The 15076-nt window shown below is 45.3% G+C and overlaps 1 protein-coding gene across 5 annotated transcripts in view; it reads left to right on the top strand.

Moving 5' to 3' along the window:
• FKBP8 (FKBP prolyl isomerase 8) overlaps positions 1-15076 on the top strand; it is a 38170-nt gene that overhangs the window by 19015 nt on the left and 4079 nt on the right. For 4 of the 5 annotated variants that reach the window (XM_083364234.1, XM_083364235.1, XM_083364231.1 and 1 more), the window contains exons 2-7: positions 5122-5419; positions 7088-7257; positions 8124-8212; positions 11043-11260; positions 13681-13853; positions 14436-14513. In XM_083364234.1, coding sequence (XP_083220360.1) covers positions 5149-5419; positions 7088-7257; positions 8124-8212; positions 11043-11260; positions 13681-13853; positions 14436-14513 — 999 coding nt within the window. In that variant the 5' untranslated portion in view covers positions 5122-5148. Of the gene's footprint in view, positions 1-3942; positions 4012-5121; positions 5420-7087; positions 7258-8123; positions 8213-11042; positions 11261-13680; positions 13854-14435; positions 14514-15076 lie in introns of those variants that run through there. The other variant, XM_083364232.1, reaches the window with a different exon arrangement.

Raw genomic sequence — 15076 nt, 5'->3', positions numbered from 1 at the left:
TTGACACTGGAGTTTGTATGGTCGAGGAGATGGAGGAATAGCTTGGAGGATTCTTCACTGGGGTGAGCTGGAAGGAATCTCTATTTGTGTTTACATGTAGATTTCAAAGGAATAGAGATATATGTCTCAGGGTGAAGTTGTTGAGCTAGTGATACCATAAGTCTCATCCCTGGGAATTTATTTAGTAGCCTTCTATCCTGTCTTTCATACAGGAGCTCAAGGTGGCATACATTGTATGTTCCCTCCTGCTTTTTCCCACAATGACCCTGTAAAGTAGGTTGGGATGAGTTAATAAATGGGCCAGAATCACCTAGTTTCAGTGGCTGGAGGTGTGTGGGGGTGTGTAGGTTTCAATGTAGTTCTCCCCACTACAGCACCTTAACTATTAGAAGCAGTGTTGGGCAATATGTGAACTATTAAATTATGTTAAATTAATACGACAAACTAAAACACCTCTTTACGGAAATCCTGGTTTGTGATGCTGGAAACTCTGCTTTGTGTTGGCTAGAAATATAAATTCCGCTTTCTTCTCAACCCCAAAGCTTGCTTGCTCTTAGCCTAGCCCTGCAGTGCCATTGTAAATTAATACTTGGTTAAAATGAGGACAAAGGGGCACTCCCTTTGCTCCAAACTAAAGGCAGAAAGGATAAAGATCTCATAAATGTAAAAACTACAGATATTTTTCAACTTGTTAAACCAATCGTTGGCAAAGATTCTCCTACATCTATATAGGTCTGTTTCTCCAGAGATATGATTTTCTTGGTTCATTAATAGAGATTTTCAAATTCTCATCTATTTGAAGCCGAGTTACAAGCACTTGGGGACCATATTCCCTATTGGTAAGAAGTTAGGTGAAGAGCCGAGCCTTTTAAAATCCATTTTAGTTCTTAAAGTTGATTTCAGACTATAGTTGGAAGAACAGCATGTTAAGGAGATGGGTGATGAATGTCATGTTTTGATTTTTTAAAAAATGGATTTATCAATTATCTTGATTTCAGAATAAAAACAGGAAAGATGGGATGCCTATAGTTTTTCAAACTATAGTTACTGTATGTAACTGCAACAAAGATCCTTTTTTATCTCCTAGCATCAATGCTCGCTTGTCTGAAGTGTGTAGGGAAAATCTTGTATTTCAGGAATCTGAAACTTAAAATGTTTCAAATGGGGTTACAATTCCCTATTGAGCTTAGAGAACATCCTGGAGTTGTGTAAGTAGTCCTTGACTTATGAACATTTGAACTTACAGTGGCAGTGGTGGGATTCAGCTGGTTCGCACCACTTCTGCAGAACCGGTAGCTATTTTTTTGCTGCGCAGGCCCAGAATGGACATCCAGAAGCGGCATCCACACAGAGAACCGTTTGTTCACATATTTGAATCCCACCTCTGTACCACTTATGACCCAGACTCAAAGTTCTGACAGTCATGGGGGAGGGTGTCCCTCCCACTGTCACATGACTAAACTTTGGGCACTTGGCAACCAGGTCATATTTACAGCTGTTTGCAGCACCCTGTGGCCATATGACTGCGTTTTACCACTGTTTTGCTGAAAACCAGAAGTTACTTCTGATTTTTGGCAAAACTGCACCCATAGCGAACCATTGCTTTCCTTAATGACTGCATTGTTTGCTTAACAACCACCACAAAAAACCTGTAAAATTGGGTGGTTCATATATTTTACAAAGATCATGATTTTGACAGGCAGGCTCCATTATGACTATAAATTGAAGACTGCCTGTATGTTTAACACATCTGTAAAAAAAAAAATCTGGATTGGGGAAGCTGTTCTTCCAATGCCTGGAAGTTTTCCCAAAAGATATTTCTCTGGTGGAAAATAATTTCACTTGTAAGAATTCTCAGTTTTACAAAATTAGTGCTGTAGCACAATGAAGGAGCAGCTGGAATGGATTCTCTTCTAGGCAACTGGGACTAACATTTTTCAGATCTTCCCTAAAAAAGGTGAGATTCCTGACCTGCTCAGCATTTCAGATAGTCTGAAATGAGCGTGTAAGTATTTTGGCACCTTTATCTACTTGCCCCAATGAAGTTTGAGTTCCTTTAAATTTAATGTTTATATAAGTGAAGCATTAATTCTGTACAGGCTTAGCAATAACGCTCCACTGAATTCATCTGTGGTTGTTTTGGGGAAGATACTTCTAGAACCATATTATAAACCTACTGATTTTTGTCTGATATTCACAGATTTCAATTCACCTGACTTGCTCATTGATCAGGATTTTTCAAACTTTAAGATGTGTAGATCAGCTCCCAGAATTCATGTTAACTGTGGAATTCTGGGAGTTGAAGTCCACATATCTGAATTTTGCCAAGATTGAAATAGGCCCATTGCAATGATGTAAAATTGTATATAAAGTTCATATAAAATAATATACAATTCACACAGTGGGATATGAAACATTGAAATATAAGCCAAGTAAATATACTTTGTCAAATCTCTGGGCCATGGAACTTTGTAACTTTCTGGACTTTTGTCAGTCATTCTGCCTTATGTTTTATTTGCTGTTTAGAATGGATGAAATGTGTCAAAAACAAATTTGGAGTTCAGAGGAGGTCATTGTAATTTCAACTCCCTCAGGATAATTATAGGATGTTTATTTTTTCCATAGAGTGATGAGGGAGAAAGCAGAGAAAATATATTTTATTAGTATAAAGCTTCTACAGCAGTACACAGTGTTGTTTCTGGTGTTAGTAATTTCAGTATCTCTTAACGATTGAAATTTGAAACCAGGATTGATTTTGTTTGGATACACCAGCAGTTATTAAATTGTCCAGGTTTTAAGGACTGCTTGCCTTAAAGCCAAATCTCTACTACATTTCCTACATAGCTTTTAAAGCTGTGAGTTGCCTGCCTCCTTTCCTTTCCTTTCCTTTCCTTTCCTTTCCTTTCCTTTCCTTTCCTTTCCTTTCCTTTCCTTTCCTTTCCTTTCCTTTCCTTTCCTTTCCTTTCCTTTCCTTTCCTTTCCTTTCCTTTCCTTTCCTTTCCTTTCCTTTCCTTTCCTTTCCTTTCCTTCCCCCCATCTGTATTGGAGTTTGATAGCCATAAAGCAGCAAAAATGATATTAAAACCAGAAGCGAGACCGTGATACAGAAGCACACAGGGCGATAACTGTAAGTGTTTCCTCCCATGCCCTTTCTTTTGTGGCAGCTTTTAGATTGCGACTGTTTAGGTTTGTATTCTTAGCATTATTGTATACAGCACCACACTTACTCATTTATACAGAAATACAGTAATATATTATGCTGCTGCTATGCTCTTTGTTCACACTATAGAGCAGGGGTGTCAAACTCAATTTCATTGAGGGCCGCATCAGCATTGCGGTTGCCCTCAGGGGGCCGGGTGGGTGTGGCCAGGGTGGGTGTGGCCTACTGGGTGGGCATGGCTAGAGTGTGTATGGCCTACTGGGTGGGCGTGGCCAGCTCTACCCATCAAGGGTGCCTATGGGGGCCTGGGCAGGAGTGGGACAGATCTGGGGGTCTCTGGCAGAAGGAGGGTCTCTGGGCCAGGGCCAAGGCAGTGGGGGCCCTTCCCTCACTGTTTCCAGGATGGCTTCGCGGGCTGCATGAAACCACTTCACGGGCCGGATCTGGTCCCCGGGCCTTGTGTTTGACATGTCTGCTATGGAGTGTTCAGTTTGTTACCTCACATGGGCCAAACGGCACATCTGAAACATACTTACAATGGAATTTGGGTCATGGCAGGGATGGGTATCTGTCAAAGGAGTTTCTTCGCTTGTGGAACTCCAGGTCACAAGATGTGGTAATAAGTGCTGGTTGATACAATTTGTAATAGTTACCTTCATGCAAGATGGGCGGCCTATAAATGTAATTAGTTAATTAATAAGGGTGAGTAAATTTCACAGAATAGGAGATACGGTAGATGCATTGTTAGCAATTAATTAGGATGGCTAAATTAATACTCCAGATTCTGTATCATTCTGTTTGCTGGAGAACAACTGCAAGTGAAGGTGGTTTTTCCTTATATCTGAGGTCAGGTGAGTATTTGGGTAGCTGATCACCTTTTATGAAATTCTTCTCTGTCTGAGGGTTGTCAGATGCGTACACACACAATTTTGAGATGCAAAGCGAAGGGTTGCCTTCCCCTCCCCCCCCCAATATCTTTAACTGGTTTAATTAGTTTCCTGAGTGATTTTCCCACTTTCGGATTAATGTTTAAATTAATAGCATAAATATTTTTAAATCTTTTCATTATATTTCGATTGTTCTCATTAAATGAATATAATTATTTTTTTGTTAATTGTTTGCCTTGGGTGCTTTTTTGTGGGGGGGGTGAGAAGAAGGAAGAAAAAATATTTTATATAAAGTAAAAATATTCTGCAGTATGGATTCCCTGAATCCAGTAGAGCTGTTCCTCATTCAGGGTCCTTTTAGGAAATTCCTGGACTTTGTGGCGTATGTTTTGAATAGCTATTGGCATTTGTATTTCTTTCTTTCATAAATAAGGGACACAGTGGCTCAGTGGGTTAGGACTCTGAGCTTGTCGATCAGATGGTCGGCAGTTTGGCGGGTCGAATCCCGAGTGCCGTGTAACAGAGTGAGCGCCTGCTACTCGTCCCAGCTTCTGCCAACCTAGCAGTTCGAAAGCACGTAAAAATGCAAGTAGAAAAATAGGGACCGCTACGGTGGGAAGGTAACAGCGTTCCGTGCGCCTTTGGCGTCTAGTCATGCCGGCCACATGACCACGGAGATGTCCTCGGACAAGCGCTGACTCTTCGGCTTTGAAACGGAGATGAGCACTGGCCCCTAGAGTTGGAAACGGTTAGCACGCATGTGCGGGGGAACCTTTACCTTTTACCTTTCATAAATAGGGGAGGGACTGATAGAAGAGAGTATTTGTAGCTCAGGATTGAACTGTGGGCTCCTTGGTGCTCTCTGAGCTTGGTGGTTTTCTTGCAGATGTTTCATTACCAAACTAGGTAGCACCATCAGCGCACTGAGCTCCAAGGAACCACACAAGGGAAGGATTATCCATTCACGCTAGAAATGGGAGGTGGATTTCCTGGAAACTGGAGCAAAGAATCAACAAAATCAGGGCCCTGTGTCCTCTTGACTTCCTTTTGTGCCCCACTTTCTACTTCTTGCAGCTCAGCTGATCATAGCGTGCTGGCGCCATGGCTTCTGGAGGGGAAGACCTGGATGACTGGGCAGGCACCAGTCTGGTCGACCTGACCTCATCTGAACTGGCATCCACCCAGGCTTCCATGATTGACAACGGCGAAGATTTTGAAGTGCTGGATAGTGCAGAAGATGGGGATTTAAGTGATCTCCCCCCACTGGAGGATGTCCCAACCAGGTCTGCCAAAAAAGACAATCAAGAAACGAAAGAAGAACATCCGGCTAAGGAAGAGTCAGAGGCGAGCCAGGAATGGCTCGATGTCTTAGGTAGGACAACAGATTTTGCCCACCTCTGCTGATCTTCTAGCCACCCCCACCCCCCCCGTTCCCTGAGTCCTTTTCTATGTGGGAGTGGGGGAGAACTGTCACTGCATTTATGTCTCACTTTTACTCACATGCACACTCCACGTCATCTGACATGTACAGGTTGTCCTCTTGTGACCATAATGGAGCCTGGACAACACAGTCATAAGTCATGATAGCTGCATATTGGGTCACCCAGGTCAAATCAATGCCACAGTCGTTAAGCAAACCAACACTTCACTATGGGCCGTTTTTGTGGAAAATCAGAAGGAAATGCCAATTTTCAGCAAAACCGTTGTAAAATGCAGTCATGTGATGATGGGATGCTGCAAACAGCCATATATATGTAGTCACATGACTGCAGGATGGGGACCATCATTGGAACTGGGGAACCATCTAAGTACCCTCAGGGAGTCCATTGTCGCTTTGAACAGTTGTTAAGGGACTGGTTGTAAATTGAGGACTACCTGTATTGTATGTTTGTTGGGGCAGGTACCTCTAGGTTTGTATCAAACTCCTTCCCTATGGATGTGATGGGATTCAGAATTCTCAAACTAGGTACTATGGGACTTATAGTCTTTATTAAGGATGTCTTTCCCTTCTACATACTGTGTTTTCCCAAAAATAAGACCAGGTCTTTTTTATTTTTTTGCCTCCAAAAGAGGTACCACGTCTTATTTTCCGGGTAGGCCTTACCTCACCTCTTGCACCGACAGCCTCACTCAGCCAGTCCACTTCTTCTGGGGCCAAAGTTCTGCAGCTGCATTCGGGCCTGCATTTTGCAGTCAGGCCTTTCCAGAAGGCCTAAGCAGCCAAGTACTGTGCTATGGATTGAATTCATAGCTAGGTGCTCGGTTGCTGAGGTCTTGCAGAACTGAGCTATGGATTGAATCCATAGCTTGGTTCTTGGCTGCACAGGCCTTCCGGAGAGCCTGTGACTGTGAAATGCAGGCCTGGCTGCAGAAGAGGCCTGAGAAGAAGTGGGCTAGCAAGGAGAGGCCTGGCTGCAAGGTAAGCAGGACAGGTGGGGCAGCTCCACACCCCCACCCCCGCCCTAGCTTGATTTTTATGTGTGTATCTCACCCCAAAACTAGGGCTTATTTTTGGTATAGGGCTTATATTAGGAGCACCCCCAAAAATCAAGCTAGGGCTTATTGTTGGTGTAGGCCTAACTTTCGGGAAAACACGGTATTTGTAGTCCTCAACTTACAACCACTCATTTAGTTGACCGTTCTACATTACCACAGCACTCAAAAAGTGACTTACAACTGCTCCTTGCACTTATGACCGTCACAGCCTCTCCACAATCATGTGATCAAAATTTGGGAGCTTGGCAACCAGCGTTTACGACGGTTGCAGCATTCTGGGGTCATGTAAACGCCATTTGCGACTTTCCCAGCTGGCTTCCAGCCAGCAAAGTCAATGGGGAAAAGCTGGCTTCACTTAATGACCACGTGGGTCACTTAACTGCGGTGATTCACGTAACAACCATGGCAAAAAAGATTGTAAAATTGGGCATGACTCACTTAACAACCACCTTACTTAGCAACCCAAATCCTGGTCTCGGCTCAAGTCCTGGAGGCCTAAGCTGGAGATTCTAACAAGTTCCTCTTCTCTCAATCCCATCTCCAGGGAATGGCTTACTGAAGAAGAAAGTCATCTTATCAGGCCAAGGTCAGGAGAGCCGGCCAGTTAAGGGCCAGGATGTGACTGTCCGTTTTAAAGCAACACTGGAAGATGGGACAGTAGTGGAGGAAGACCCCAGGCTCACCTTCACGCTGGGGGATTGTGATATCGTCCAGGTGCATGTCTGTCTTGATCAGCCATTGTCATGACCAGTAACAGGCACTCCCACTGTCCCGCTAATGGAGGGGAAGAACGGGGACTAGAAATGTATTTTCATGTGGGTTAGATATGGGGGCGCGATGGCTCAGCTGTTAAACACGCAGAGCTTGTCAGCTGGAAAGCTGACAGCCCAGGTTCGAGACCCAAGCACTGTACAACAGGGTGAGCTCGTTACTTGCCCCAGCTCCTGCCCAGCTAGCATCAGCAGGCAAATGCGAGTAGATAAATAGATACCACTTTGATGGGAAACTAACAGTCTTTTGAGTGCCTTTGGTGTGTAGTCATGCTGGCCACATGACCACAGAAACGCTGGCTCCCTTGGCTAAGAAATGGAGAACACCGTCCCCTGAAGTTAGACATGACTGGACAGGAGAAACCTTTACCTTTAGACATTTAAAGGCAAGCCAGAGAGAATGGCAGGTTTCAGTCGCTTGGCTTATTGCTGTTTGGAAAAGTTACTATCATCCACAATTTTAATATATAGCCTTAAGATGGGAACTATAGCTCCATTCTTAGCAAGTGCAGATTCCTTTTGAGAAGAAATTGATAGCTGGGGTCCTGAATTATTATCAGTAGCAGATAAACAGGAACCAAGGGAAAACATCTGCCTGGTTGATAGATACTATAAGCACCAAGTCTTAGCCCATTGTTACTCAACCTTGGCAACTTTGAGGTGTGTGGACTTCAACTCCCAGAATTCCCCAGCCCACCATGCAATTTAGAGTCACTGGTCTAACGGGTTTCTAAATGACCAGTTGTCTTCCTTGCACAGCTTCCTTATTCCCCAAATAATTTCCTTTTTCTCCCCTCTTCCTCTTCACAGGCCCTGGATCTCTGTGTGCAGCTGATGGACATGGGGGAGACAGCACTCATCACTTCAGATGGGAAATACTGCTTCGGCCCACAGGGGAGGTGCGTGAGGAACTAAGTCAGATGTTGGCAAGGGTGGGGTGGCTTAGCAGCAGAAGTTAGCTCTGCTACCTATAGGGAGAGTCCATTCAGAGGAAGTCTCTCTGAATTTCCAGCTGGTGGACAGAAAACCCAGAAAGAGTCATTGGTTTCGTCCTCTGCTCGTGGCGTTTCTTAAACCAAGGGTCCTCAACCTTGGCAACTTTAAGACTTGTGGACTTCAATTCCCAGAATTCCTCAGCCATCTCTGCCCTTTGAGGAATTCTGGGAGTTGAAGTCCACAAGTCTTAAAGTTGCCAAGGTTGAGGACCCTGCCTTAAAACAGTTGAAGTTTTGTTGAGCAGCTAGAAGTTGGACTAGGTGAATCTCTGATCTGCTTGCACTGTTCTAAAGAAGATTAAATAGAGCCGTGGGGACACAGTGGTTAGAATGCAGTATTGCAGGCTGAATCTGCCAACTGCCGGCAGTTCGATTCTCACCAGCACAAGGTTGACTCAGCCTTCCATCCTTCTGAGGTCGGTAAAATGAGGACCCAGATTGTTGGGGGTGATAGGCTGACTCTGTAAACTGCTTAGAGAGGCCTGTAAAGCACTGTGAAGCGGTAGAAAAGTCTAAATGCTATTGCATTGTTAAATAGATCTTCTGCTACTATGTGTAGAAGCAGTCCATTTGGGAAAACAGGAGCACTAAGAGGCAACAGAGGCCGGGGCCTTTGGACTCTACCTGTGGAATTTCCTAGAGGTACTTTGTTGGACACAGGTTCTGGGGGCTGATCCCCTAGCTTTAACCTCCTAGCCCATAATGCTTGGAACAGTCCAGCCACGAAAGTCAGAAATGGAGCTTCTGTTGCAGCAACTTACCTATAAAATACTGGGAAGAAATCCTTCACTGAACCGTCTATTTCAGACATGTCAAACACAAGGCCCGGGGGCCGAATCAGGCCCGCGAAGTGGTATCATGCGACCCGTGAAGCCATCCTGGAAACAGTGAGGGAACGGCCCCAACTGCCTTGGCCCTGGCCCAGAGACCCTCCTGCCAGAGACCCTCAGATCTGTCCCACTCCTGCCGAGGCCCCCATAGGTACCCTTGATGCGAATGATGTAGAGCTGGCCATGCCCACCCAGTAGGCCACGCCCACCCTGGCCATACCTACCCGGTCCCCTGAGGGCAACCGCAATGCTGATGCGGCCCTCAATGAAATTGAGTTTGACACCCCTGGTCTATTTGATACTGATAGAATCATAGGGCTTGGAGGTCTTCCAGTCTAACCCCCTGCGCAAGGCAAGAATCCTGATACCATTTAAGACAAATAGTTGTCCAGTCTTGAAGATCTCCAGTGATGGCGCACCCATAAACTGTTTCATTGCTTAATAGTACTCACCACCAGGTAATTCCTCCTTATTTCCAGGTTGGATCTCCCTCTGATGAGCTTCCACCCATTGCTTCTTGTCCTATCCTTAGTATTACGGAGAGTAAATTGATGCCCTCTTCCCTTTAAGCATTGGAAGACTGCTGTTTTCTCTCCCCTCTATTTTCTGTTCATGAAGCTAAACGTATCTAGTTCCTTTCTATAGGATTGAGCATACCATACTCAATCCTTCCCAACTAAATTACAATTTCCTATTAGCTTTCTATAGGATTGAACATACCATACTCAATCCTTTCTAACTAAATTACAATTTCCCATTAAGTCCAGGATAGGCTTTTTAAATTTATTACTGCCTTTTTGCAATTGGAACCAAATATTGTTTCCAATTTTGATGACTAAACTAGCGTTAAAATCCAGTCACCTGCTTTTTATTATACATAAAGCCAGCCAGGGGGTTGTCCCCAGAGGAAACACGTCAAAGTAGAAGTGACGTGGGAAAGTTTGAAGAGAAATGATGGCTTGCCACACTACAGTATAGCCTGTGCAGAGATCCAGATTTGAAGAACAAAATGTGATTCAGAGTGTGGAGGTCTTGTATGTAGCTCCTGTTGCAAACATTGGAAAGCAGCAGCAGCTGGCATGCAATCCTGAGAAAAGATAGAGCTGCTTTAATGTTCCCAACAGATAATTTGTGGGTGCCCATGTGCTCTGCGACACACAGTTTGCCTTTTGAATCCATAAACATGCATAGTCTTAGATTACAGTCTAGTACAGCAGGGGTCCTCGACCGCTGGGCTGCATCTTACTACCGGGCCGTGGCCTGTTCAGAGTCGGGCCGCAGAAGCAACGGGTATGTGCGCAACTCCACTTGTGCATATAGTGGGCAAGGGTGTGTGTGCAGCTCCATTTGTGAAAGCGGCAGGCGTGCACACCCGCCACCCACGCAAATAGACCTGCACGCACATGTGTGCCTGCCACTCACATGGAACCTTCCCCTCCCCTTGCTGGTCCACAAATCTGAAAGGTTGGAGACCGCTGTAGTACAATGTTTCTCAACCTTTGCAACTTTTAAGACTTTTGTGGACTTCCAACTCCCTGAATTGGCTGGGAAAGTCTGGGAGTTGAAGTCCACACATCTCAAAGTTGCAAAGGTTGAGAAACGCTGGTTTAGTTTAGGCAGTGCTTTTTTTGTAAAAGAAAAAGGTGCCGGAACTCACACATGTCATACAACCCGCCTTGCCTACGCTACAAGGTTCCATTCAAAAAAGGTGCCGGAACTCTGTTCTGAGCGTTCTATGAGAAAAAAAGCCCTGAGTTTTGGTTGGAAAACATTGCCTTAACATTTAGTGAACTTAGGGCTGAACGAAAAGGACTCGTGCTCCGACCGCTCTTGGCCTGCATTAAGGTTGTGTTAATTGAACCTTTGATCTGATCTGAGCGCATCTGTTGATCTCTTCCGAGCAGGAGTCCCGACATTCCTCCCAATGCTTTCTTAACTCTTGAGGTGGAGTTGCTGGCAGCCCAGGAAGCTCCTGATCTGGAACTCCTTAGCGGGAAAGAGAAAGTCTCACTGGCTAACCGGAAGAGAGAACGCGGCAATTTCCACTACCAGCGAGCAGATTACGTTCTGGCTGCCAACTCCTATGACATTGCTCTCAAGGTCATCAACTCTAATACTAAAGGTACCTGATTTCCCCCCCAAGAAGCCTGGCTTCTACCCAAGGCCATTTGTTTTGTAACAAGTGCTTCTCAATAGCTGAGAACTAGCAACTTGATCCTTATTTTTTAAAAAAGCCTCTTGATCTCTATAATATGGAGTAGGTGCTAATATAAATGCAGGTAGTCCTCGCTTACAATGATTCATTTAGGACAGGGGTCTTCAAACCTGGCCCTTTTATGACTTTTGGACTTCAACTTCCAGAATTCCTCAGCCAGGGTGCACTGAATACCAGTAGTCCTCGACTTATATGACCACATATAAGAGCCCAACGTTTCTGTTACTAAACGAGACAGTTGCTACATGAATTTTGCCCCATTTCACAACCTTTCTTGCCATAGTTGTTGGAAGTGAATCACTGCAGTTGGTAAGTTAGTAACGTGGTTGTTAAGTGAATCTGGCTTCCCTGTTGACTTTGCTTGTCAGAAAGTCGCAAAAGGGAATCACGTGACCCACCCCCACCCAGACACTGCAACCGTCATAAATATGGGTCAGCTGCCAAGTGTCTGAATTTTGATCACGTGACCATGGGGATCGTGCAATGGTTGTAAGTGTGAAATACAGTCATAAGTCACTTTTTCCAGTGTTGTTATAGCTTCAAATGGTCACCAAAAAATGGTTGTAAGTCGAGGACTACCTGTAAAGTGATTTATGACTGGCGCTCACACTTATGACTGTTGCAGCATCCCCATACTCACCAGATCAAAATTTGGGTGCTTGGCAGCCGGCATGTATTTGCTACAGTTGCAGGATTTTGGGATCACATGATTTCTTCCACTTGAAAGCTTCCTTAAAACAGAACAGAACAGAACAGAATCTGGAAGGGACCTTGGAGGTCTTCTATTCCAGCCCCCTGCTCACGCAGGAGAACCTATACTGTCCCAGACATGTGGACGTTCAGTCTCTTCTTGAAAATCTCCAGCCCACAATTTCTGAGGGCAAGCTGTTCCAATGGTTGATTGTCCTCACTGTCAGGAAGTTTCTGCTTAGTTCCAGGTTGCTTCTCTCTTTGATCAGCTTCCAACCATTGTTTCTCGTCCTTCCCTCTGGTGCTTTGGTGAACAACCTGGCCCCCTCTGCCTTGTGGCAGCCCCTCAGATACTGGAACGCTGCTATCATGTCTCCCCTATTTCTTCTTTTCTTTAGACTAGCCAAACCCAAGTCCTGTAGCCGTTCTTCGCATGTTTTGGATTCTGGGCCTTTGATCATCTCAGTTGATCATTCTCTGAATTTTTTCCAAATCTTTCCACAAACAAAAGTCAATGAGGAAACCTGGATTCGCTTATTGACCATTGATTCATTTAACACCTGCAGAGTTTTGCTCAACAACCAGGGCAAAACCACCATCTTGCTTAGCAGTGGAAATTGTGGTCCCGCTTGCGATTGTAAGTTGAGGAAGTGGTATTTTATTGACTTGTTCTGGGAGGTGTTTCTCTCCTCCCCCCCTCTCCCCAAATTCCCAGTCTAGCTTGCACCCTTGAGACTTCCTAGTCGTCTCCCAGCAAGTATTACCCTCGGTCAAGTGTGTTTAGCTTTTTGACCTGAGCCAAGGTTGGCTTGGTGCTGCTGTCTAGTTGTTGTTCTGTACCAGCCTGCTACCGGCCCTGCAGAAAAGGCAGGGACAACCCCTTTTACAAGCAGGCAAGAGGCTGGAATTAAGCCTGCCAAATTTATTGATACAAAAACAAACAAGACACGAACCAAGAAACAAGAGCTTTTCAAGCGGTTGCCTTCAGCAAACCAGCCCTCCCACGCATTCCCCTTTTATACAGTTTAGGGCGTGGCTTCTCTCTGCCTCCTTCTGAGGTGCCCCATTGCCTTCCTCTGTTTACTCCTGATTGACTGCCTCCTGCGTCGGGCGTCCTTGAACAGGGCCAGCTGTGGGTCATCTTCATCCACGCTGTCAGGCTCGCACAGCTGGGTCTCCATCGTGACCAGGTGGGAGGGGCCTGGCTGAGGGCTCTCATCAACAAGCTCTTCAACACCCCCCTCCTCCTCTGAGTCATCCGACCCAACTGCCGAACCCACAGGCTGACCCTGAATCACAACAGTTGTGTTAGGAAAAAAACAAATAAATATGTAAATATCTCTCATTTGCCTCTAAACACTCTCAAAGCTGTTTGTTTGTTTGATCAGGTGGCGATGGCTACGAGATAGAAACAGAAGGTTTTTCCAGTTCAACAGCTTTTAAACAAACTTTTAAAATACTGCTCTATGTTTTAGGACAGACATCTCCAAACCGACACCTCTTTGATACATTGCATTTCTACTCCATAATTTCCATCCGGCACGGAGCAGAGAAGAACTGCCCCCTGTCTAGTCCTGCCCTGAATCACAGCTTTTCCCCAGCCCTGACTCTGCTTTTTCCTCCCCCCCCCCCCGCAGTGGATTTCAGTGCGGAAGAAGAGGCGGAGCTGGTGGAGGTGAAGATAAAATGCTTGAATAATTTAGCGGCTTCCTATCTTAAACTGGACCATTTTGAGGCCGCCTTGAGATCCTGCAATCAAGTGCTGGAGCAACAGCCAGATAATATCAAGGCTCTGTTTCGAAAAGGAAAGGTAACAAGGGGTTTTATTGGGGGTGTCAAGGGGTTTGTCAATGAGCTCACGGTCCGATGATGATTGGGTGATGGAATCACCCGTCAAAGGGTGGCAGCGCTTGGCACCTCCTCCCAGGTGATATTCCAGTTCAGGTGATCCTTGACTTACAACTGTGATTGAACCCAGAGTCACGATTGTAAGTCATTGCAGCCATTAAGTGGGTCCCCACACAAGACTGCAGGACCATTTTGGCGGTGGTCATTAAACAAACCCAGTGGTCGTTAAACAAACACTGTGGCTGTTACGCAAATCCACTGTTTCTACGGGTTTCTTTTTCCGGAAACTGGGAATTGCCAAAAAAAACAGTACAAATTGGTGAGTCTGTTGCCAAGTGCCCCAAGTGCTGTCACATGACTGTGCGTGTTTCTGTGTGTGTGTGTGGCCAATGTAACTTTGAAAATGGGCTGTAAGTAACTTCTTGGGGTGGGGTCCGTTTGAACTTCAAGTCGTCGCTATCAGATAAGTCTGGCAAAGGCTTTATTAGAAAGACCTGTATTAAATCAGAGATTGCCTCGCTTTTTTCTCTGTCTCCTGCTCTAGGTTCTGGCTCAGAAGGGAGAATACAGTGGGGCCATCCCAATCTTAAAGGCCGCTCTGAAGCTGGAGCCATCAAATAAGGTAGGCCTTGGAATCTGACCGTCACTGAGAAAACAAGCAGGGGCCTGAGAGCATCAAAGTGCCCATGAGCATCTTCCTTGAAGACTGCCCACATCTTTTCACATCTGCCTTAAGTTTTTTTCTTGCTTTATTTATTAAATCAGAACAAAGAGAAAAAAGGAAACAATAACAAAAAGAGGCTGCGGGGGAGGGGGCATCATAGCAATCACACTCACACTCCTGGATCTCAATCCAGGATGAAAAGATTAGCCGGTGACATCACTGATGTCCGGGGAACGTCCAGTTGCAGACTCCTTTCCTATCTCCAGCAGGAGCTGAAGCAAAGGACGGGAGCTCACCCTCTCCGTGGCAGCACTCAGGTCTCAAACATAGGCTTGCTAACCTCGGACCCAATGCTTAACCACATGAGCCACTGTGCTTTTGCGCACAGCAATAGCATTATTTAATTTATATGCCCCCCCTTCCTTTTCTACAACTCACGGTGTGTAATAATGCCTCTTATTATCACCCAACAACAACCCTGTGAGGTGAGTTGGATTGAGATAGAGTGACTGGTTGAAAAA

This window comes from Vipera ursinii, assembly GCF_947247035.1.
Source record: "Vipera ursinii genome assembly, chromosome: 1".
Lineage (NCBI taxonomy): Eukaryota > Metazoa > Chordata > Lepidosauria > Squamata > Viperidae > Vipera > Vipera ursinii.
Note: the sequence above shows the minus strand (reverse complement) of the source record. Positions and strands in the feature narration are given on the sequence as shown.